The sequence below is a fragment of the Schistocerca cancellata genome, chromosome 1 (assembly GCF_023864275.1).
Source record: "Schistocerca cancellata isolate TAMUIC-IGC-003103 chromosome 1, iqSchCanc2.1, whole genome shotgun sequence".
In the NCBI taxonomy this organism is placed as follows: Eukaryota; Metazoa; Arthropoda; class Insecta; order Orthoptera; family Acrididae; genus Schistocerca; species Schistocerca cancellata.
In genome coordinates, this window is record NC_064626.1 from 12,950,062 (window position 1) to 12,976,095 (window position 26,034).

A 26,034-nucleotide genomic window follows, 5' to 3' on the forward strand; every position below is an offset into this window, starting at 1 on the left:
AGCAGCTATGACGTAGTTTCCCTCTAGGAAGTAGAGGGCGCTTTGATCCTTTTGCTGGAGACAACGTGCTAGTGTATGAGGGCAGCATGGTATGCGCTTGTTGAAATTGTATATCCGTTGTAGGAAACTCCATCGTTCGTGTGTTTAATATTTTTTGTGTTCCTTTCTATTGACATATATTCGGAATTGCACTTTTAGTGTGCCGTTTCTACTTGCAGTTAAATTTATATTGTACCAATAATGGTAGGATATTCGTGAATTAAGTATTTTGTGAAACAATTACATTTCAAACATCAAGAGTGAAATTTGAACAGAGGATTCATCGATATTTGTACTTTTCTTTTGCAGAGTGAGGGAACAGCAACTATTCGAACAAGAAAGTTCATGACAAATAGGCTCTTATGCCGAAAGCAGATGGTAAGTAGAATAAAATTTCATTATGTAAATGTTTGGAGAGTTTTCACTTATTTGGCAAGTTGAAACGAATGCTCATAAAATACCCTCGTGTTTATTTTACGCGTAGCCATTCAAAATCATGAATCTGTTCTCTTGTTTTGCCCCCAGGCTACAGTGCACCAGTAACTTTTTTCATTAACTTATTGCTTGCAGGTTGTAGATGTTTTGCATCCAGGGCAGCCGTCTGTGAAGAAAACTGACATAAGAGAAAAACTCGGTAAAATGTTTAAAGTTACACCAGATACAGTGTTTGTATTTGGATTTCGTACAGCATTTGGAGGTGGAAAATCAACTGGGTTCGCCTTGATTTATGATACACTAGATTATGCCAAGAAGTTTGAACCGAAATACAGGTTACAGAGGGTAAGTCTTATTAGTATTTGTAACTGTTTGGTTAGTATCTATCTAGGCTCTTGTATGTTCGAAACTCTGTTGACATAGTAATACGGAAAGATTGGAAGTAATTTTTATGCAGTGTACAATGTCTTCATCAATAATTGTCAGAATAATCGAAGTAATCTAATACATAAGGACCATAAAAGTCTTAGATTTGCATTAGAACGCATGATACTGACGTTTTTGAATTAAAATCGTACTGAAGGTGGTAGGCATTCACAATTTGGCTGGTGCTCAGTACCCACAGATCATGCCTCGCATTCAAATGCTGGGAAAATACTTTGCAGCACTTAGTAAATAGTAGTCAATGCATGTTGAACATTTGTTTTCAAAATATGCAGTTTATTGTACTATGTATATTATGAAAGTCAATGTTTTCCTCTGAGGCAGCATGCCTAGCCTATGTATTATGCAGTTACTTCACCAACAATTAGAAGATGCGAACACAGTGGTGATCTCATCGTACCACATGAATTGCCACATACTATAAAGTTGAGACTAACTCATACATTTCAACATGCAACATCTTCATTTCCAATCTTTTGAGTGGGGGGTGGGGTGGGGGGTGAGAAGCATAGGAAACTTGTCTACGCATACTGCTATAGGATATAGGGGCAGAATCTAGCCACAAGGGAATTAATTCAGTCATCCTCTTGTAACATTATAAAAATTAGATGCAGTTATAACAAATGTGTGAATATTGAATATTGCATATACAGTGTGTGTGTCAGTTACATTGCACAGCTTACGCATAGCCATAAGGAAAGTTCTGGTAGAATGTAAGTAAATGTAGGGATAAAGGAAACCACTCAGGGGTCAACAGAAACATCCGATCTCACGCGTCGGCTTTGACCCGTGACGTAAGGGTGTTGTGGTGTGTGACGTCATTACGGCGCGGAGTTTGGTTTGTGAGTGTGGCGTGTTTGTAGATGTTGCCTCGTTGACGTTACCTTAGTAGGAGTTTTAGGGCCTGTAATATATAGTTTACCTTTTTACTGTACTTTTTGTTTTAACGTCGTCTATGGGGCTTTTATCAGTTTGCCATTAGATTGTTCAATCTTTATGGTCTATATGTTCTGTCGCTACTCGTTATGTCTAATGAATCAATATTGTTTTTTTCTTTTTTTTTTATTTGTTTCTTTTTTTTATCTTTTGATTGACCTACACATTGATCTGTAGCGTAGCCCTGAATACGAGGTTAGGTTGGGAGTTTTTTTTTTGGCGGGGGGGGGGGGGGTCAGGGAGGGGCGCAGCCCCCCCTGCCTGGCCTTGAGTACCACTTGTTTATTATTATCTTTGTTTGCTATCAATGTTAGCAGATTGTTCTTGTGAAACCTTTGTGTGTGTTGTTTTTCTATGTGTTTTCGTCTTTGTGATACGTATGCAACGTTTTTATATCCGCCATATTGGAATTGTCGTTTATGGTCGTTTCCGCCATATTTGTGACGTCATGGGTCAAAGCCGACGGGTTGGATCGGACGCTTCCGTATTTCCACCACTCAGAGAAGAAGCATTTAGTCGATATGTGTGTGCAGGCAGAAATGATTTTTGTTCCCCTTTTTTGTGCTGTGTGGTCTGCACATAACACAGTATATATGTATAAGTTGTCTCAAATTGAATATTATACCCGATAAAAACTTAGCATGAGGATAGATATTTCAGTGAAATGGTAAAGTTTGTTTGATAGGGAACTTCATGGTGTGAAATTTTTGAAGTATTGTTGTGATCTTCAGTCAAAGACTGCTCAACTAGTTAAGTGTTCCATAAAAAAAAGTGATAAACATTATGGTGAGCATTTCAGCTGAATACAGAACACTCATTTAAAAATGTTAGTATAGAAAATACTTTATATTCATGTACTCCTCTGTTACGTAGCAGCTAAGGTGAAATGTCTTTAATCTACATGGGAAACCACATTCGCTATCTGTTGAACCTTTAATTTCTGTAGGTAGATTCAGTTCTGTAACTGCGTGTTTCACCCTCTTTCTGTGCCATAACTAGAATCATTAAAACGTAGTTGTTGTCTTCGGTCCAAAGACTGGTTTGATGCAGCTCTCCATGCTACTCTGTCCTGTGCAAGCTTATTCATTTCGAAATGACTGCTGCAACCTACATCCTTCTGAATCTGTTCAGTGTATGTACGTCTTGGTCTCCCTCTGATTTTTACCCTCTGCACTTCCCTCCAATACTAAATTGATGAACCTTTGATGCTTCAGAACATGTTCTACCAACCAATCCCTTCTTCTAGTCAAGTTGTGGCACAAAGTCCGGGTCGACAGAAGTGTCTGATCCCACGCGTCGGCTTTGACCCGTGACATAAGGGTGTTGTGTGTGACGTCATGACGGCGCGGAGTTTGGTTTGAGTGTGGCTGTCTCCAGTTCTGTTTTATTTTATTTACTTTTCTGATCTGTTCGTTCTATCTCGTGCGATTATTTTTTTTTTTTTTTTTTTTTTTTTTTAATTTAATAGCACTTATTGCTTATTTTAATTGTCTGTTTCCTCCAATTTCTGTTTTAGTTTATTATATTTATCTTTCTGATCTGTTCATTCTATCCCGTGAGGTTTCTTTTTTTAAGACAAAAAACACTAATCGGCTACTGAAGCATCTTTATCTTGTATGGGTTGCAGGGGTTACGACCCCTGGGGAGGTGGGTGGGTATTCATGCATGGCTGTCTTCCCTTACACGTTGTAGCTACGCAAGGCGTCTAAATTTATTTATATTTAGTTTGCCCCCCACCCAAAACACCCCATTTCCCGCACTTGTCCCGTTAGTGTCATTAGGCTTCTTGTGGAAATTGTGTGTTTTTGTTTCCGCCATATTTGTGACGTCGTGGGTCAAAGCAGACGGGCGGGATCGGACGCTTACGTATTTCCCAAAGTCCTCTTGTCACCAATTCTACTCAGTACCTCCTCATTAGTTACATGATCTACGCATCTAATCTTCAGCATTCTTCTTTGGCACCATATTTCAAAAGCTTCTATTCTCTTCTTGTCTAAAGTATTTATCATCCATGTTTCACTTCAGTACATGGCCAAACTCCATACTAATACTTTCAGAAACGATTTCCTGACACTTAAATCCATACTCGATGTTAGAAAATTTCTCTTCTTCAGAAACACTTCCTTGCCATTGCCAGTCTACATTTTATATCCTCTCTACTTCGACCATCATCAGTTATTTTGCTCCCCAAATAGGAAAACTCCTTTACTACTTTCAAGTGTCTCATTTCCTAATCTAATTCCCTCAGCATCACCCGACTTAATTCGACTACATTCCATTATCCTCATTTTGCTTTTGTTGATGTTCATCTTATATCCTCCTTTCAAGACACTCCATTCCGTTCAACTGCTCTTCCAGATACTTTGCTGTCTGACAGAATTACAATGTCATTGGCAAACCTCAAAAAGTTTTTATTTCTTCTCCACAGATTTTAATTCCTACTCCTTTTTTTTCCTGCTTGCTCAATATACAGATTGAATATCAGGGATAGGCTACAACCCTGTCTCCCTCCATTCCCAGCCACTGCTTCCTTTTCATGTCCCTCGACTATTATAACTGCCATCTGCTTTCTGTACAAATTGTAAATAGCCTTTCGCTCCCTGTTTTTACCCCTGCCACCTTCAGAAATCGAAAGAGAGTATTCCAGTCAACCTTGTCAAAAGCTTTCTCTAAGTCTACAAATGCTATAAACATAGGTTTGCCTTTCCTTAATCTATCTAGTTGTAGGGTCAGTATTGCCTCACGTGCTCCAGCATTTTTACGGAATCCAAACTGGTCTTCCTTGAGGTCGGCTTCTGCTAGTTTTTTCATTCCTCTGTAAAGAATTCGCGTTATTATTTTGCAGCCGTGATTTATTAAACTGGTAGTTCGGTAATGTTCACTTTTTATTAATATATTCTTCTTGAAGTCTGAAGGTACTTCGCCTGTCTCATACATCTTGATCATCAGGTGGAAGAGTTTTGTCATGACTGGTTCTCCCAACGCTATTAGTAGCTGTAACGGAATGTTGTCTACTCTCGGGGCCTTGCTTCGACTTAGGTCTTCCAGTGCCGTATCAAATTCTTCACGCAGTATCGTATGTTCCATCTAATCTTCATCTGCATCCTCTTCTATTTCAATAATATTGCCCTCAAGTACATCACCCTTGTATAGGCCCTCTATATACTCCCTCCATCTTTCTGCCTTGCCTTTTTTGGGAACTGGGTTTCCATCTGAGCTCTTGATATTTCTACAAGTGGTTCTCTTTTTCTCCAAAGGTCTCTTTAATTTTCCTATAGGCAATACCTATCTTACCCCAAGTGTGATATCCCCCTACATTCTTACATTTGTCCTCTGCCGTTTCTATTTAGCCATTTTGCACTTCCCGTTCTAATTTTTGAAATGTCTGTATTCCTTTTTGCCTGCTTCATTTACTCCATTTTTATATTTTCTCCTTTCATCAGTTAAATTCCGTATCTCTTCAGTTACACAATGATTTCTACTAGCCTTCATCATCTTACTTACTTGATCCTCTGCTGCCTTCACTATTTCATCTCGCAAAGCTGCCCGTCTTCTTCTACTGTATTCCTTTCCCACGTTCTTGTCAGTTGTTCCCTAAGCTCTCTCTGAATCACTCTGCAACCTCTGGTTCTTTAGGTCCCATCACCATAAATTCCCACCTTTTCCAGTTTCTTAAGTTTTAATCTACAGTTCATAACCAATAAATTGTGGTCAGAGTCCATATCTGCCCGTGGAAATGTCTTTCAATTTAAAAACTGCTTCTTAAATCTGTCTCACAGTTACATAATCTATCTGAAACCCTCCAGTTCCTCCAGGCCTCTTCCACGTATACAACCTTCTTTCGTGATTCTTAAACCAAGTGTGAGCTATGATTAAGTTACGCAGTGTGCAAAATTCTACCAGGCGGCTTCCTCTTTCATTACTTTCACCCGTTCCATATTCACCTACTACTTTCCCATCTCTTCCTTTTCCTAGTATCGAATTCCAGTCCCCATGACTATTAAATTTTCATCTCCCTTCACTATCTGAATAATGTGTCTTATCTCATCGGACATTTCCTCAGTCTCTTGCCATCTGCAGAGCTAGTTGGCATGTAAACTTGTACTACTGGTACTACTGCGATAGGTGTGGGCTTCGTCTCCGTCTTGGCTACAATAATGCATTCACTATGCTGTTCGTAATAGCTTACCCGTGTTCCTATTCTTTTATTCATTATTAGACCTACTCCTGCATTACTCCTACTCCTGCATTACTCCTACTCCTGCATTACTCCTACTCCTGCATTACTCCTATTTGATTTTGTATTTATAACCCTGTATTCATCTGACCAGAAGTCTGTTCCTCCTGCCACCAAACTTTGCTAATTCCCACTATATCTAACTTTAACCTACCCATTTCCTTTTTTAAATTTTCTAACCTACCTATCCAATTAAGGAATCTGACATTCCATGCCATGATCCGTAGAATGCCAGTTTTTTCCTCCAGACGACGCCGTCCTGAGTAGTCCCCGCCAGGAGATCCGAATTGGGGATTTTACCCAGGACGACGCCATCATCATTTAGCGATACAGCAAAGCTGCGTGCACTCGGAAAAAATTATGTCTGTAGTTCCCCCATACCTGTTGAAAAGTCAGATCAGTCAATCATCCAGACTGTTGCCCCCTCCAACTACTGAAAACACTGCTGGCCCTCTTCTGGCCTCTCAGTAGATACGCATCTTTTGTGGTTGCACTTAAGGTACGGTTATCTGTATTGCTGAGGCACACAAGCCTCCCTACCAACGGCAAGGTCCACGGTTCATGGGAGGAACATGATGCATATCATTTCCCGGGTCAACAGAAGCGTCCGATCCCATGCGTCGGCTTTGACCCGTGACATATGGGTGTTGTCGTGTGTGACGTCATGACAGCGCAGGGTTTGGCTTGTGAGTGTGGTGTGTTTGTAGATGTCGTCGTGTTGTGGTTTGTTGTGCTCTCTGGTGATATGTTCAGGGTTTTCGTTTGTGTGGTGTAATGGGCTCAGTTTGCTTTTGCTCATTATCCAGAATTGTTAGTGTGTCGGCTGTGTTTGTAGTGGAATTCGTTTCAGTGAGTTAACGATTTTGTGTGAAGGTTAATTTAGTGTTGTTCACTGTAGATCGTGTGGTAATTTTAGTAAAATTTATCGGTTGTTGTTTTTTGTTCAGGAATGGATATGACGGATAAAAGCAACAGTGCGCAGGTCAAGGGAAGTGTTCGATCCCAATGTGTGGCTGTTTATGTTGATATTGGTATCAGGAGATGCTTTTGTGATATATAGGCCAAGGGAAGTGTTTGATCCTAATTTATGGGATGGTAGCTGCTGTTGAGCTATACAGGTTAAGGGAAGTGTCAGATTCCAGATGATACTGTGTTTATTTTTATTTATTTTATTTATATTTGGGGAGTTTTGTGATGTCGGTTTTTCTCATCGTTTTGTGTGGTTTTGTACAGGGGTGGGTGTCTAAATTTGTTTATATTTAGTTTGCCCCCACCCAAAAACACATCATTTCCCGCGCTTGTCCTTTTAGTCATTAGGCTTTTTGTGGAAAGTGTGTGTGTTTGTTTTTCGATGTATTTTCGTCCTCGTAATGTGTACGTACTGACTTGATATGCGCCATATTGGAATCGTGGTTTATGGTTGTTTCCGCCATATTTGTGACATGGGTCAAAGCAGACGGGCGGTATCGCACGCTTCCGTATTTCTCATTTCCCGAGTAGTGTTGTACTTGTTGGTTTATTTTATTTATCAAATGGTTTTCAATTACACGAAAGTATTGTCATGTCGGGTTGTAGACACTCACATAAAGCTCTCGGCCACAACCTTCATCATTACAGAGAGATACTGCCAACTCCAGCATCTTGGGCCAGAATGTAACTTCACATGGGATGCAAGCAACAATCTGGAGGAGAAGGGATAATAGTGTACAGGTCAGATGGGGAGAGAGGTGAACACTTCTGGTGAGTGTGCAAGGACTAGACTCAAACAGGTGCGGTGTCAGGAGGTTGTGGGGCAGAGAGTTAGGGGAAAGAGGAACAGAAAAAGAAAGGAGTGGGAGGAGACAGCCAGATATGTTGGCAGAAGGCTGCAAGGAAACAGGGTGGGAGATGAGAATGGGGAGATAATAGAATACAGGGGGTGGAAACTGTAGGGTGGAGAGTTTTGGGGCAGTATGTTACCGTAAGTTGAGGTCGGTATAATTACAGGAGTGGAAGTGGCCATCTGGACCCTTCCCTCCACCACCAACTTTCTGAACTGCACAGATGGGAGTTATCCTTACAACACATTCCCCAATATACAGTTCCCCTCCATTGAGAATGAGGGATGAACGTGACTAGTGGAATTTCAGTATCATAATGTGTTATGATTGGCCTATGCTTTCTGTGTGGGAGAGACATGATGAGCTCTTTGCCTGTTACTTCCAAATACTCAAATCAGCAGAATTGTCCTTTAGGTATCTACCAGATTGTAATGTTCCTGGATCTTTTGTGTTGTACACAGATGGATCTTTGGTGTTGTACACAGACTGGAGATTGAATGTATCCATCCATTCATTTAGAATATTTCCGTTACTGTCTTCTTCCTGATATCCACAGATGTGAATCACATTCTTTTGGTGAATTTGGCCAACTGTTTTGTGGAGGTTTGTAAATTGTTTAGTGTAGTTGGGGAGTCTGTTAGAAGATGGCATAAGAGGCGTGCAGTATGGCTGGCTGTATTTTTCCACGAGGAACTTTGAGGTTAGGACAACTCGTCTTTGGATTTTGTAGTCACACAGAATTTCCTGCACAGTGCAGTTGTATATCCTGTAATTTCTAAATGATGAAAGAGGAGAAACTATATTAGTTGAAATAATGTTCTTGGGTGCTGGCATGAGGTATTTATTTACAAAAATACCTTTGTCTAACAGCAGTGAATTATTCACATTTCATTCAAAACTGGATCCTTCCTGAGAGCATATTCAGACAGAACTGTGCCTAAAGGGATCATATCTGCCACTGGCGACTACCGCACAATTTAGATCTGCTGTTTGTGCAACTTTACCTTAAGCATTATTCATCAGGTTATTGAAATGACTACTTACTTGTGTTGTAGGTGTTGTAATATTGTTGTAAGAAAGTGTTCTCGTAATAGCTGCAGTGGAAAAAGTTACTTTTATTAGTAAATATTTATTAAACAAAATTACTTGCTTCGCTTCAGAATGCCTGTAGTTTTCCCAACATATTGTGCACTGGTGTAACTGTCTTTCTCACAGTTAGCCTCAGCATCTAATGCTAGTGGCTACTTGAACCAGTGTGGTAACTGAAGTATTATTCACTGGTCTGGTGTTCTACAGTGCTGGCTGAGCTTATTGAACACTACCGATATATACAGACATAATATAATATGTAAATATGGAAAATAAGGAAATAAAATGTTATCTGAAAAAGAATGCTACCTTACATGGTGCTGACAATATCTACAGCAAAAATTGACATCTGATGTTATGTCTTCGATTATAAAGTAACTTATCAGCAAGCTGAAATCTGAAATATGTTGCAGTGCTGTATTGTTCATCATTTATGGGCCCAACCTCTTACATAAAGAACTGTGTTGTCCTAGATGTGAGTCTCTACTTGTGGCTTACTGTTATGGGTACTGTCAATCTTGAATTAATTCTTAACGAATTCCATAAGTGAATAAATTATGAGCAGAAATGGTGAGTTGTTGATAGGCGCACACACAAAAAGAACAAAACTTGCTAGCTTTTGGACTAATCCTTTTACGAGGTAGAGTAAAAAACACACATACACCATGTGGGAGTATAGAGATTGAGAGGGAGTGTGTTTACTCTGTTCTCTGTTTGCCTGTTGACAACTCAACACTACAGCTTTTCAGTGAGTGATCTTCTTTAATTCAAAGGTATTTACATTCTACCACAACTTCCTACATCAACATATTATGAGCTGTTGTTAATATCCCCAGCTGCTTAAGAAGGTGCCGGAAGATGTATGTGAACCCTCACACACAATTCTAATTACTTTCTTTTGTGCAATGAATACTTTGCCCAATTAAGTAATTGCTCAAGAACATTATGCCTTGTGACACCAGTGAAAGAAAGTACTAACTTATCAGCAATAATTCTTGGGGCATAAGTAGCTGAAATTAACGTTTTAGCAGTTCTGTGATTTCCAGTCTTGCATTAATATACGAGGTATGACAATTTGAACAACATAAAATTGGATTACTGTTCCCCTCTCCAAAGTTTAAAGTTAGCCCATTTGCATAAAACAAGTCAGTAACTTTTACGAAATATTATTTTTATTGTGGATACTTTGCTCAACTTGATAACAATACTTGTATGCGAACAGAAATAATTCTGCTTTTGAAATGTGTTGCTACAAAAGAATGGTAAAAATTAAATGGGCGGATCACCTAACTGATGAGTCGGCACTGTATAGAATTTTGGGAGAGACGAAATTTGTGACACAACCTGATGAAAAGGATTCGACTACCAAGACAAATTCTCTGAAATCACGGTGTCGTCAATTGAAGTGCATACACAGATAATGCTGTATTGCTCATTTTGCAGTTTTTAGGAAATTGAGAAAAATTGTACATTCCGGAGAATTATTGCAAAATAAGAATGCAATAGGAGATACGTATTGGTTGTGCATACTGGTAGGCGAAAATACTTGGTTGAGATTTTTGAAATTGTGCTAAGCACAGTTTTTTTAAAATAAGTATTAAAATGGATAAACGCTTTATAGTAATGGATATGCAGAATTATTCTTAATCACTCTGTATTCTGTTGTAATGATAGGTTGCCTAGAATCTAAAAGTTGTAAGAAAGAAAATTAAAACAAGGTAAAAGATTAATATTTAATGTTAACTCATTTTTTTGGCCTTACAAGTTAATACACACATCTGGTACATCACTCAGTTGTTACACTGCAGGTTTTTATAAAAATGCCTGTATTTTGGATGCATATATTTTGCCGTGTCCAATAAAACACTTTACTTCTCCTTATAAAGTTTGTGTCCCATTGTAGCGCAACGGAAAATCAGAAGGCAACCGAAACTTTTTTACTTCGTTTTCACAGCTATGTTCCACAATACAATTCCTTTCACATGAACGAAGCACATTGTGATTATGGCAAACACTTATGCCTCAAGGACTGTCACTATGTAGCTTCAACAGAGCACACCAGTAATTTTCAAACTGTGTGGCATTTTGAAAACAACTCAGTGAGTCCTATGCCCTTGAAGTCTTCCATCATAATCTCCTGAATGATTAGTTTTGAAGGATCGACAAAGGCCTTAGCAATGACATGCCTCCATTCTAAAGGAACCATAACTTTTCATACATTCTTTCTTTTCATTGAGAAGTTCGTCACAAGGTAGGAAACAAAAACTTCGGTATACATGCATCTGACCGTATAGTAATAAAGCACTAAAACTCTACAGTTATTGCTCTGCCCAACACAGTGGTCAGACCATACAAACCGCCTGCGGGTCCGGGTGTTACAATAGGCTCAAAGTATTCGTGCCTGTCGTAAGAGGCGACTAAAAGGAGTCTCTCATGTTTTGGTTTTTATGTGATGGTCCCCTGTAGGGTTTGACCTCCATTCTTCAAAATCTTCCAAAAGAGCAAGCCAATTGGGGAAGGTTGCCTTACATGGTGCATCGTGTCCATTGTTAGTCCACTTTCTCGTCGTCACATTGCAGTCCCACTCATTCTCCATCTCTTGGTCGAGGACACCTTCCTGGGTGTGTTTTCCACCATGCACTATGCAGTGTCACTTTCTGTGCCGACGATGGCCATGGACCTCGTGCACCTCATATTCAGCACGGTAGCCAGTTCGTTGTGGTGGGGCTGCCATGTACCCTGTTGGTTGTAGCCCCCTGACAGCTCTGCTGATGCCTGCGCTTTAAACTCCCCATGTATGCCAAGGAATAGATGCCTGTCACACTGGGGCATCGGGACTCCCGATGTTGGCCATCCTGCCAGGTGGCCTTTGCTGCAGCCTGGTGGCGCCTGTGGGGAGGGCCCCTGGTCAGTTTGGGTGGCATCAGGGTGGATGACACACCATGAAGCGTACTGTGTCATCTCTTCCTGGTGGTCCGCTGCCAGCAGTTTCTAAATGGGCAAAGTCTAACTACAGTGTTAAGAAATATGACCTCAAGTCATTACCCTCCCTGGCCACACCGTGGGAGGAACACCAGGCTAAGGATGGCAGGGAAGCTTATTCGTCCCAGTACCTCGTATGTATGAGAGTTGATGGGGAATTTTCCATGCCCACGAGGCCTCAGTTTTTTGTGGAGCATTTGAAGGACAAGTTTGGGGATGCGGAGGGCTTGTCCAAAATGCGCTCTGGGTCAGTCTTGATCAAAACAGTATCCTCTGCCCAGTCACCGGCATTACTCACTTATGGCAAGTTGGGTGATGTTTCTGTTAACATCACGTCACATAAGAACTTAAAAATGTTCCAGGGTATTATATTCCACAGGGACCTTCTTTTGCAGTCTGACGATGAGCTGCGTGCCAGTTTTAGAGTGGCGAGGTGTTCATTTCGTCCATCAGGGTCCAAGGGATAACAAGGTGCCTTCATCTTGGCCTTCGAAGGTGATACATTGCCCGAGAAGGTCAAGGTGATGGTCTACCGCTGTGATGTCAAGCCATGTATCCCTAACCTGATGAGGTGCTTTAAGTGCTGGAAGTTCGGCCATATGTCTTCCCGCTGTACTTCCAGCCCCACCTGTCGAGATTGTAGGTGTCCGATGTAGATGTAGATCCCAATACTCCATGTGCCCTGCTTCCCATCTGTGTCAACTGCAGAGAGCATCATTCACCTCGCTCGCCAGACTGCAGGATTTTACAGAAAGAGAGAAAAATCATGGAATACAAGACCCTGGACTGACAGACCTACACTGAGGCTAAGAGGAAATTTGAGCACCTACATCGTGTGGCTATGGCCACCTCATATGCCGCCACTATGAGAACAGCTGTCGCTCCATCAGTCCTGCGAATTTCTGTCACCTCTCAGAATCGGGAGACTACACGTGCCCCCTTGATGGTGGCGGGCACTTCGCTCGCTGTCGATCCTGCACCACCTACTTCGGGAGCAACCACCCCCTCCCATCAGGGATTTCAGTCCCCACTTCTGAGCCAGAGAAGTGTAAGGCTTCTTCAGCTTCTCTCGCTAGGAAGGGGTCCTGTAGGTCACTCCCTTCCCAGGTTTCTGCTAGTGGGAAAGATGACACCTGCCAATGGCCAAAGAGCCCAAAAAGCAGCCGGTTGTAGGTTTTCATGCTCATCCTCAGTCCCAGATAGATTCAGCAAAGTCCTCCCAGCCAGGGAAACCCAAGGAATAGTTCGAGAAATCAAAAAAGAAGGCCCCCAAGAACAAGGAACTTGCAGTGGCACCCACACGACGGCTAGCTAAAAGCTCCACATCTGAGGGTGGGGTGGAGCTTCTGGTGTACACTGATGACCTGGATCTTGCCAGACCCCCAGTCACAATGGATATAAACTGCTCTGGCAAAAAGTTGGTGGCAGCAGGTGACCCTGGGGTGTAAACTGCCTCATTGAATGTTCCATGCCCTCCCAGTCTCATGATGACATCCTCCAGCGGAATTGTGCCAGCTTTTTCCACTGCCTGGCTGAGCTATGGCAACTGTTAATCTTTACAGCTGCTATCTGCATTGCCTTCCAGGAAACCTAGTTCCCGGCAATGCGGACCCTCCCCTCTGCGGCTATAAGGGACATTACAGGAACCGTAGCAACTATAATAGTGTCAGGTGGAGTTTGTTGAAACTTTACTGTCTCAGTTCGACCTCTGCCTCTTAAGTACTGGGGCCGCCACACATTTCAGTGTGGCTTGTGATAGTTACTTGGCCATTGATTTATCAGTTTGCAGCCCAGGACTTCTCCCATCTATCCATCACTGGAGAGCACATGACGACCTGTCCCCCATCTTCCTGTCACTGCCCCAGTGTCTGGCCCACGGATGCCTGCCCAGATGGGCTTTAAACAAGGCAGACTGGGAAACTTTCACCTCTGATGTCACTGTTGGCTCTTCCCCCACATGGTAAAATCGATGTGTTTGTTGAGCGGGTGACTACCACAATTGTTTCTGTGGCAGAAAACGCGATTCCTCACTCTTTAGGGCATGATGGCGACAGACACTGCCTTCGTGGTTGTAGGAAGTCGCTGAGGCAATTACAGAGCATTGGCGAGCTCTACAGTGACGTAAGTGGCACCCTTCCCTAGAGCATCTGATAGTGTGTAAGCGGCCCCGTGCCCGTGTACACTGGCTTATAGAACGATGGAAACAGGAGTTTGGGGAGAGGTAATTGTCTACCATTGGGTGCCATACATCACCTTCCCAAGTTTGGACGGAGATCAGACGTCTTTTTGGGTACCTACGCACCACAGTGAACCCTATAACGCACCATTTATGGAGTGGGAGCTACTTAGTGCACTTGCACATTGCTTCGACGCAGCTCCTGGGCCAGATCAGATCCACAGTCAGAAGATTAAACATTTGTGTGACTACGAGCGCCATCTCCTCGTCATCAACCGGATATGGTGCGATGGCGTCTTTCCATCGCAGTGGTAGGAGAGCACCATCATTCTGGTGCTCCAACCTGGTAAAAACCCGCTTGATATGGATGACTGTCGGCCCATCAGCCTCGCCAATGTTCTTTGTAAGCAGCTGGAATGTTTGGTGTCAGTGGTTGGGTTGGGTCCTGGAGTTACATGGCCTATTCGCTCTGTCAGGGCAGCTTCCGCAAGGGGCGCTGTACCACTGATAATCTTGTGTCCCTCAAGTCTGCCATCCGAACAGCCTTTCACAGACACTAACACCTTGTTGCCGTCTTTTTATCCACGCGAAACGTATGACACCATCTGGTGACATCATATCTTTGACACATTATACCATTTGAATCTGCTTAATTTAGTCATTCCTTTGTCTTTTTAAACCTTCCTCACACTTCCCTCTGTTAGTAAATTGGCAATTCCTTGATGCCTTTAGGGGTCCCATAATCCGAACTCGTTTTTTAGTTAGGTTCTGCCGTAAAGTTCATTTATGACCAGTTAAATTCTATGTCTTTTCAGTAGTTATTCAGTGTACCCACTTAATGTTCAGCATTCTTCTGTAGCATTACATTTCAATAGCTTCTCTTCCCTTCTCTGAATCATTTATTGTCCATGTTTCACTGCTATACAAGGAAGGCTATTCTCAACAAAATACCACACGAAAGATGCCCTACAACTTAAATTTACATTTGATGCTAATAATTTTTTGTTTATTGGTAATGCTTTACTTATTGTGAATCTGCTTTGTATTTCCTTTTCATTTTGGTTATGTGTCAAGTTATTTTTGTTCCCAAATAACAAGTCACCTGCTTTTTCATTTCTCTGTGCGATTGCCTCAGTCACTCAATTTAGATTGTCTGCATTCCATTGTCTCTGTTCCACAACATTAGGAAACTTTCACTGTATGTTGGCATTAATTATTCTACCCTACAAATGAATGAGTTCTTTATGAGGGAATATTCTTTGAAGATTTAAGTTTTTCACACATCTATATCCTGTTAAAACTAAATTATTTTGTTAAGAAGTGAAGTTCAAATGCCTAAAACTTTGTCACACCTGTCTGAAAAATTAAGATAAAAGCTGGCAGTGTCTTTTTAGTAACTGAAGAAAGTTTACATCATTATTTAGGGGTATGGTGAATACTGTTCGTAATATGGAGTATATTTGTCCACTTTGAATTAGTTGTATGTTAATTTAAAGCCATGAAAAACATCACACCATAAGACTAAAATGGAAGCCCGTTATGGTTTCTTTGGAAAATAGCTATTTAGAAGTAAGTGTTAACTGAATTGTACCAGTAAGACTTGGGTTATAACAGACATTCAAATGGAAATTCTACATTACATCAGGAGTAATATACAATAATCTCCTCAAATACCTTAACACACACATTTTACATTCTGTTAATGTTAGCACTTAAGGTGCATATTTAACTCCTGTGTGCAAGGAAACTTTCAGGGAGTAACTAACCTGCTTATATTTACTACAGCAAATACATTGTACAGTGTGGTGTTTTATAGACATTATATATATTGTAGTACATAGTGGCACTTTAAAAGGAGTCCATATATTAGAAAGTATGAACAGTAAGAAGAAGAAAATTGTGGCAGTCACTGGCAGTTTGTACGCTGTGTACTCATATACAGGGCTATTACAAATGATTGAAGCGATTTCATAAATTCACTGTAGCTCCATTCATTGAGATATGGTCACGGCACACTACAAATACGTAGAAAAACTCATAAAGTTTTGTTCGGCTGAAGCCGCACTTCAGGTTTCTGCCGCCAGAGCGCTCGAGAGCGCAGTGAGACAAAATGGCGACAGGAGCCGAGAAAGCGTATGTCGTGCTTGAAATGCACTCACATCAGTCAGTCATAACAGTGCAACGACACTTCAGGACGAAGTTCAACAAAGATCCACCAACTGCTAACTCCATTCGGCGATGGTATGCACAGTTTAAAGCTTCTGGATGCCTCTGTAAGGGGAAATCAACGGGTCGGCCTGCAGTGAGCGAAGAAATGGTTGAACGCGTGCGGGCAAGTTTCACAGGTAGCCTGCGGAAGTCGGCGAATAAAGCAAGCAGGGAGCTAAACGTACCACAGCCGACGGTTTGGAAAATCTTACGGAAAAGGCATTTCTTAAACAGGAGATTCGAAAACCGATGGATCGGTCGTGGTGGAGATCATGATCAGCAATTCATGTCATGGCCTCCACGCTCTCCCGACTTAACCCCATGCGATTTCTTTCAGTGGGGTTATGTGAAAGATTCAGTGTTTAAACCTCCTCTACCAAGAAACGTGCCAGAACTGCGAGCTCGCATCAACGATGCTTTCGAACTCATTGATGGGGACATGCTGCGCCGAGTGTGGGAGGAACTTGATTATCGGCTTGATGTCTGCCGAATCACTAAAGGGGCACATATCGAACATTTGTGAATGCCTAAAAAAACTTTTTGAGTTTTTGTATGTGTGTGCAAAGGATTGTGAAAATATCTCAAGTAATAAAGTTATTGTAGAGCTGTGAAATCGCTTCAATCATTTGTAATAACCCTGTATTTCACGAAAGAAACATCATGCAATGCCTGTAAAATGAAATGATTGTGTGGCATTGATGGCCAGGATGCCCCATCCAGGTAAGTTCAAATTCTGGGTTGCAAGTCTTCATTCAGGTTATGCCACATTGGCTGACTTGTGTGTCGATGATCATGAAATGATAATGAGGACAACATAACTTCCAGTCCACAAGCAGAGAAAATCTCCAACCTGGCTGTGTATCGAATCTGTGCCTGCTGTGTGGTAGACAAACATGTTACTACTCAGCTAAGCAGGTGGGCTCACAATACCACTAAATATAGAGATAACACAGTGTGTAATAACCGACAATAATGATCATAGTAAAACCAACATTTAATTGGTTCTCACCTATAGTGTTGGTTTACACAACTCTTCCCTGTCTTATACACTTCCTGCAGGAGGCCTACTTTTTTCTGGGGCTATTTCTGAAATCAGTGAAGGTATTTCAATTCTGTCTTGCAACTCCAAGGAATGGCTATTTTTGTCAGCAGATGTGTTGCGTTTTATTGAAATAAAATGTTAGTGGTCTCAGTGACACACACACATACCATTTGGCTTGCTTTCTCTGTCTAAATACATTTCAGTATGAAAGATGTTGTTACTGCTTAAGATTTTTTCTCTTACGTTTAGAAACACAGAAGTCCCTACCTGTTTTTTATCAACTTAACCCACTGGTGAGATCTCAGTATTTGTCAGGGAAAAATGCTAAAACTTGTGTGGGAATCAGGGAATTTCACTTGGGGTGACTTGTGACAACCCTGGTTGCCGACCGCAGTGACGTATTATGCCTGTTTACATATCACTATATTTTAATCACATGCCTATACCAGTTTCTTTGGCACTTCAGTGTATATTACTGCAAAATGTGTGCTTGTCACAGCCATAAGCATGGAATGTCTCCAATGGTAACACAAGATAATTGGATGTACAGTGAAGCTATAAAGTACTGCAACATTGGCTGATCTGTGTGAATTTAATTTTGCAGCATGGTTTGTATGAGAAACAAAAGGCGACAAGGAAGCAGCGCAAGGAAAGGAAAAACAGAATGAAGAAAGTACGTGGTACAAAGAAATCCAAAGTTGGTGCAGCATCAGGAAAGAAGGTATGAAGCTCATCCAAACTATTTTTAAGGCATTTCACATTTAATGCTTAAAATGTATTTGAGTAAAGAAAAGTACTTTGCAGTCATAAAATGTTATCAGTTTTTCTATAGAAAGCATTGTGATAACTTCAAAGTTCTCATCTGAGGCATTATGCTGCCAATCTATCAATGCAAAACAGCCACCTGGCATCCATATTTGAACATGGAAACAAACTGTTTTCATTAAAACATCAGGTATTTGACAATGTCTGCATTTCCTGCTGGGTTGGAAAGTACAATTGGGATATGTAGACAGCTGACTCATGCCAGTATATGCATAGCAGAACAGGGTCTTTGTCATGTCAGTACTAAGACTTCATCATTAAAATCCTATGTTGAAACAAGAGCCTATGACTGAACACAGACTTGCATGGATCTGTGGCCATATGAGTTGTTAGCCTAGTTTGAAGGTGCAGCCCAGTGTGTTCCAATGTTTCCTTTGCCTCTGCTTAAAGTATGTATCCCTTCATATTCTCAGAATCTTACAGATATCACCAAATATTCCTTTTACCACATATTGGAGACTTCAAACACTTACTTGGAATACATGTGAAAGTTTTATTGGTGAATGTAACCCACAACATTTTTCACCAATAAATTGTACAAAAATGACACAATTTTAAGAGATCGCTCATGTGGTGCATCGACTAAACTGTATATTTTTGTAGGATGCAGGTAAATATGAAAACCACCAAATACACCACTTTAGCTCCACAAACATGTAACTAACAGTTTGGTTCCAACACCCAGTTACAGTACAGGAGCCAAGACGACATGTAAGTTTGTTTCTACCAGTAAAACAGAACAATGAGTTCATTTGATTTTCACTATTTCATGGATTAAGTTTGCAATGGTAGCCAGATGTGTAACTCAATGTCTAGGTTGCAAGGGCAATTTGGTTGCAGTTTTCGTACATGTGTGTACTGTGAATATTTGTGGTTTAATTAATGCACCACATGAAAGATATCTTAAAAATGGGGCATGTTTGATATGATTTGTTGTGCAAAATTGTTGGGAAATGTGATGTGGGTGACTGAAGCTTAGTAGAATGGAATTTCACTACTGGAAGTAGGGGTGGTTTTTTTTATGTCACATCTAGAATTGTGTTGTTTACACAGGAACTAAACTGTCATTCTAACATTATATATGAGCATGAGACTTGAAAAAAGAGTTAAAATCAAATTTCAAAACACAGTATTTATAGGTTACCATTATCAGTACACTGGTACATCTTTTCACAGGAATGTGGGAAATGCTAAATTTTTCAATGTTTCTTAAAACCTTTCTGTTTAGCATTATGTTGCTAAAAGCAGCAGATTTCATGAAGTTTCAGTGGTGGCCCTTTATTATTGCTTTAAAGTGTCTTAGGTGATAATATTTGCAACATTATTGTTATTTATACAAATTATGTTCAGAAGTCATTTGAAACTGCTCCACACTAGTCAGAAATGAATGTTATCACTTTCAGTGAGTTAGCTGCAGGTGCACTTTAAATTGTGAGGATTCTGCATGTACACTAACTAAACTCAAGAGTACTCTACACATTTGTAATTCCCTGTAGAGCATTAAGTTACTGATATTTCAGATTATTTGTTCTGCTTGATTTGTTGTTTTGGGTGTTCAGCAGGGTTGTAGATTGCATTTTTATGCACAGTATGTAGAAAGCTGATGAGAAGTGTAGTTTAAATTGAAACCTCTGTGCCGGTGTACTATATTATTAAAAGAAGTTGGAAAACTTATAAACTAGGGCAGAGGTTTACTCAGTTTATTAAGATCTCACCTGTGATCTGAGTGACTAGAGCTGGGGTTGGAAATGCTGTGTCTGGGGAAACATGAGCATCAGCCAGCAGCCACTGAAGGAGGTTAGGCACGTTTGTCACAATTCCTGGAAGTCGGAATTTCAAACATATCAGGGAAATACTGAGGGGGGGGGGTGGCTTTTGGCAAATCTGGTTTTTTGGCTGAACAGTGAAACTGTTTGTTTACAGAGGCATTAAGTGTTGTCACTGTCTGGGTGGAGTGGAGTGGCAGTTGGGTGTCATACACTTTTCCCTACTCAGTTGTTCCTGTTGCTTCTTCCCTCCCCACCACTCACTTCAGCTTGCAGTCAGTATCAGGAAGGTTTGAGGAATGGTTTTTTGGATCTCGGGGTATTTGCCCAAGTTGCCTGTTGCACAGATTGATCACTGGGTCTCACTCCAACATGCAGAGGGTGACTTGAGACTGGACGTGAATAGCTGGGCTACACGAGTGGATTTCTGAGCAGTTCAGTTCACTGGTATCTCTGACTGATCAGGCTGCTAATCTGAGGCCAGTTGTTTCCTGCTAATATGCAGGCTCTGCCCATCAGATCTAGTCTCTCCAGTCCATCCACAGGGTAGATCTAATCATTTGTGGAGTACATCATTGAACTTTCCTGATTATCTGCAAACCCGTGGACTTTGTGATCAAAATGTGCCCAAACCTCCACCTAAAGTCACTCGTGAAGTATAGCTTTTGTGGATACCTAAGCTTTTCAGATTCAGCAGTAATAAATAGCAGCTCAAGAACTAGAAAGAGTAGAATCTCAAGTGCCTTGCAGAAATTCTTTTTGCAGAATTGAATGAGTGGTAAGGACTGTGACAAAGTTGAGAAAGAATGTGCAACTTCTTGCTAGGCAGGGATTTTGTGATCCCTGTGCATTTTAAAAGAGAAGTGAGACTAGAATCAGTTACTTTTGAAGTGACTTTTTGGATGGTGATACCACCTGTTAGCATTTGTATAACTTCCTGTAAAAGATTATCAGTGTGAACCATGATCAAGCCATCATAGAGCAAGGTTTTTCCATTAATTGTGTATGGTAGTCAACCAAGAAACGGAAGTCATTGGTTAGCTATACATCAAGTATATGACAAAACAGCAGCAGTGTGAAGAATATGAAGGAACCGAGAGAGCTAGGTGGAATGAACTGAACACCAAAAAATCATGGCTACTCACCAAGTGGGCCACTGAACTGAGTGGAATTTTATGAGATTGCTGCTGTTATGAAGGAATTGTGACTGGTTTTTGTTGATTGATTTTAATTGTTTGACAAAAGACTGAATATTGGCTGAAAAAATGTCACCATACATACCAGAGTGCTGCTGTTCAAATTTCTGAAATTTTAATGGTTTTCTGTACAACATATATTTTTTTTTTTTTTTTTTCTTAACTGGTCTGGTGCAGAAAGTGTGGGAGAAGGAGAAAAAGCCTACTGTTAATTGAATGAGTTAACTTATTACTAAACATGTAAATCCTTTATCTAATTTACACAAATTACCTGTTTACTTACCCTACAGATATCAAATGTTTTAGGGGAAAAGTGCTAAAACTGTGGGAATCAGGGAATTTCACTCGGGAAACTTCTAGCAACCTTATTAGGTCAGTTGTCAAAATACTATGCATAAAAATGGAATGAACTGCACTGAACATCTGAAAGCACACCATTAATCATTGTGTTAGTACTGTGTGGTCAGTAATTTCTGGTTACTGATTTTGTTATCTGACAGTATATCGGTATTGAAATAGTAGTACTCTGTACTGTAAAGTCAGCTGTGCACAAGAAGCAGTTATAAGTTTTGTCTGCTGAGCTGACTGGTGTTCACCATAGGGCAGGCTACCACCACTAATGCTAATGGTATCATACATAGTATCATGCCCTATTTTAACTGCCAAAGTACATGGAAATCCTGAGGTATGTGGTTTTGAGTGGGACTTTTCTTATGCCTTCAAACAGATTAAAAACTAAAAATATCTGACTGCAGTGGGAAAAGAGTGGTTTTAGTTTTGAAACTGATGTAGGTAAGGCTGCACTACGGATCTTTGTCACAGCCTACATTTAAAACAAAAGCTAGTTTTTATTGCACTTTTCAACTGAACTTGTCTTCCGATCTATCACAAATTTTGAGCTTATGACGTCACTCTGGAAGTATTTTAAGTGCTCTGTTGCTGATGATTGTTTCCATTGACATTGCTACAAATTTTTGCAATTAATTAAATGACAAGCACCTTAGTTCTTTGTTATATGAAACCTTAACACATTCAGGGAATTGAAGAAAGATATTAGTTTGTTGCTCCGCAGATATTACACAGAATTGTGGTTGGAAACATCACTTGAAGTCTGAGTATATTTATATCACAAAATCAAAAATTATTTGAATGGGCTCATTCCACAGAATCCATGTCAGTGCACATTCAGTTAAAACAATGTTTCTTTAACCAACATTCCGTGTACTTCTGTCTTTACTCCTGCAGTACTATTTTGCTCCATTTTCACTTCATGTATTTCCCTGACACAAACCTATTGAAATCCTTCTCACAATCAGATTTTTGTATTGCAGTTATTAGTAATATTAAGTCAACATTTCTTTGTGCAATCACATTTATGACTTGTTAATTTTCTGGTTTTAATTTTCTCACAAGTTGAATATGTCACAGTATTTTTTTTATTTCTGTATGTTACACAATTGCTTGTGGGCCCACATTATTTACACTTCATATCACATTGTGTTGGAGTGTGCCCTTGCCTGTTCTCAGACAACTGTATTCAGTTTCTGTTCCAGTTTGCAAAGTCTTGTTGATAGACATGGGCATTTGTTAAATTAGTATGTAACTTTGATTTTGATGGTGTGTTATCTATCAGTAATGAATTCTTAAGGGATTGGCATGGCATGTTTTGATGATTGCAATACTGCAGAAAACTGCAATATTTCACTAATATCGGAGAATGCTAATTTCCAATTTTACATCCTGTTGCTCTTAAAATTCAGTGAAGACATTTACAAAAACTTAAGTGTCTTTACACTTTTCACTCTCGAATGTAGTTCAACAGTAATACATAGGCAATATTTTTTTTTTTTTTTTTTATTTTTTTTTGGGGGGGGGGGGGTGTTGCTTGGATTGGAGGAATAGGTAGAAATTTACCTGTTTACACGTAGTACCAGCCTTAGTTAGCTGTACTGTTTGTGGAAATATTTAGTAATTTGCAGCAACCAGATTTGTTTCAACTACATACAGTCTCCGTGTCAGAAATTCTTCTGTTGAAACATTGGTGAATGTTTGTCATATGTTGCATGCCCTGGAGTAGCAGTGTCAGGAACTGCTTAAATCTCCTTACAGTGCTAAGTTGGAACATGTTAGTCTAGGTTTCCTTCTAATTGGTTGGGGGGGGGGGGGGGGGCAGTCAGGTGAAAGATCAGAAGAAAGCAATTACATACCATCTTCAGTCGGACCATGCCTAATACAGCATTGGTATTCAGACCGATCTTCAGATTGATGATGACTTTACCTTTAGCAAGAACATCTCTGTACAGTATAGATTTGGTTAGGTTCAGCAAGTGGATTGTAAGATATCTATGTTCCTGTTATACTGTGAAAACGTTCTCAAATATCTGTCATTTGTTATACAATTCTATATAGGGATTTTTTTAGAGGTTATGCTTAATTTTTGTAAGATACTGTGCTCTCACCTAAAAATTAAACCAACTTCAAACTTTCTCAGATAACCTTTGTTGCATAGAAGACTTTGTGTCTTGGTTTGTTGTTAATTGCAACGAATGTCTTGGTTTGTTGTTAATTGCAATGAAACAGTACTAACTATTCTCCCCTCCCTCTGTGTTCTAAGAAATAGAGGTTTATTCCATAATGAGCATGGTTATGCATGCAAAAGTGTGCAGTAGAAACCCAAACTGGAGTGTGCTGAAGACTAACCAACACATTTTCAGATGTTTCTACTGTTGTATATCTATATTGTTTTGCAGGGGAAAAAGTAAAGCTTTCATCTTTGTTGAGGTGTCTGTATCAGAAGATTGCCGTTTTATTGATTTGATTACAAGGTATTAAACTTACATGGTATAGGGTGTGTGCTGAATTTAGTAATTTGCATTTATTTGGATAATACTATTAGCAGCTATGCTAAATACTTACTGATATATAACTTTTCTTTTCCAGTAATTGAAATGGTGCTGTCCTTCTGTGTCATCAGAATTGGAATGAGGATGATGTATGGATGTAAAAAAAAATTGTGAAATAAAGTTGTGAGTTTTTATAATTCGTGAATATTCATGGTGTTTTTCTTCCATATTCTGGTTGGGGAAAGGAGAGTGCTTATGTCGTCCCATGTATAAAATGTCATTCCAGGATGTCAAAGGATAGATTGCTACTCACTATGTAGAGGAGACAGTCAGTCACATTACAGGAGCTGCCCCCCCCCCCCCCCCCCCCATACACACACACACACACACACACACACACACACACACACACACACACACACACACACACACGGCTCTGTGGTCAGACTGGGTAGCAGCTGCCAACACTTTACTTTGACCGTCTGGTCAGACTGGTGCATGGAGCGGGGGAGGGTGGGCAATCTATCTCCTTTTCATAATATTGTTGATATCTCCCAAATAGTGTTGTGAAAGATATAATATATAATTTTGCAGGTACATTCACTGCAATATGTGGATACTGTTTGCAAAAATTCTGTGACTAGTTAGTAGTAAATAGGTGATAAATTAAAATGTCACACCTGATGCTGAAGTTTTATCGTGTTAAAAGTAAAAATGTAGTAAGCTGTATACTTCTCCATTCATCATTTGGTGGGTATGTCTGTGAGAGAAGGCATGTAAAGTAAAGTTTACTGGAAGTCACTGAATGCACCCTTTCTCAAATAATAGGCAAATACAGCCTGAGTAATTTGCATGGGTCGACTTGCAGCAGGAGAGGCATCACAGGACATTTTAATTTCCAGTGTCTATACTTTTACAAATAAATTCATGAAACTTTGTGAGCATCACCAGGAAGGATTCAGGATTCAGTCACAGTGGAAGTTCGAAAACATAACTTTTTTTTTTTTTGTGAAATTTCATCATTTTTCCACTTACTTATGGCTGCATTTGTTGCTATAGGTACACTTTTCTTCAGAAGTTAGAGAGATTCTTAGATGAATTTTGCACATCATCCATACCATACTTACAGGTGTATGAAACTAGAATTTATTTAATTTAGTACAATTAATATATGTCAGGTACTGCTCATCTTATCAACCAACCTGTTTTGTATACTATTTCATTAAGCACAATTCCTGACACAAGAGTAATTGTCATGTAAATTTTTTTCTGCTTCTGTCTGATAAATGCAGATGATGCAGTGTGTGGCCATTTCATTATTTTTTTGTGACTTGGGCATGTGCTGAGTGTAAGTATACAATGAGAAGTGAGTACAAAATTAGTTCTGCATACCTCAAGTGTAATACTCGATAAAAGTATCAATGGTTTCAATGAGTCTGTGATTTTTTACTATCTTAATTCTCAAGGGCATACCATCTTTTACCCACAATTACATAAGCTTATACTTTCTACACTTTCAGGGGGCAGTTCAAATTGTAAACACTTCCGTTAAATGATCATACAGGTTGGAAGAAAGAGAGGCTGAAAAACTGTTGTTGATATTTAAATTGGGGACACACTTTCCAAAACAGTTAGGTACATTTGTACTCCTGAGACTCCAGTCACAACCTGTCTGAATATTTATACTCCTGAAAATATGAACAGCAGTGAAACTTCATGTGCTCCTGTAAATTTCTCTTACAAAATGTGTCTAACTTACTAATTTCTTTCCACAACCTCATTTGATACCATTACTGTTGTTTTCCATCCCATGGTGTTCCTCTTATAGCTTCTTTTCTAGACACTATCATTTCCTCTAAACTGTTTCAAATTCGTGTAGCATCTGGCAGAGTTAAAATGCCATCTGTAAATTTCCCTGAACTTAAAGTACTCTTTCCAATTGCATTCTTGGTTTATTTTACTGTCTGCTCAGTGTACAGATTGAATAACTACGGGG

General features: G+C 40.0%; 1 protein-coding gene across 3 annotated transcripts; it reads left to right on the plus strand.

Annotated features, from left to right (window-relative positions):
* The first annotated feature begins 5 nt into the window (after positions 1 to 5).
* On the plus strand, positions 6 to 24,245 carry LOC126164257 (40S ribosomal protein S24). 3 transcript variants are annotated; one of them, XM_049920226.1, is made up of 6 exons: positions 6 to 89; positions 349 to 417; positions 610 to 819; positions 18,013 to 18,129; positions 23,946 to 24,020; positions 24,136 to 24,245. In XM_049920226.1, exons 1-5 carry the CDS (start codon positions 87 to 89, stop codon positions 23,955 to 23,957), a joined length of 411 nt encoding a protein of 136 aa, XP_049776183.1. In that variant the 5' UTR covers positions 6 to 86; the 3' UTR covers positions 23,958 to 24,020; positions 24,136 to 24,245. The 3 variants fall into 3 exon arrangements, with proteins under 3 accessions (XP_049776183.1, XP_049776182.1, XP_049776184.1); XM_049920225.1 differs by having other exon boundaries at positions 70 to 243; XM_049920227.1 differs by lacking the exon at positions 23,946 to 24,020 and having other exon boundaries at positions 71 to 243.
* The last annotated feature ends 1,789 nt before the right edge of the window (positions 24,246 to 26,034 follow it).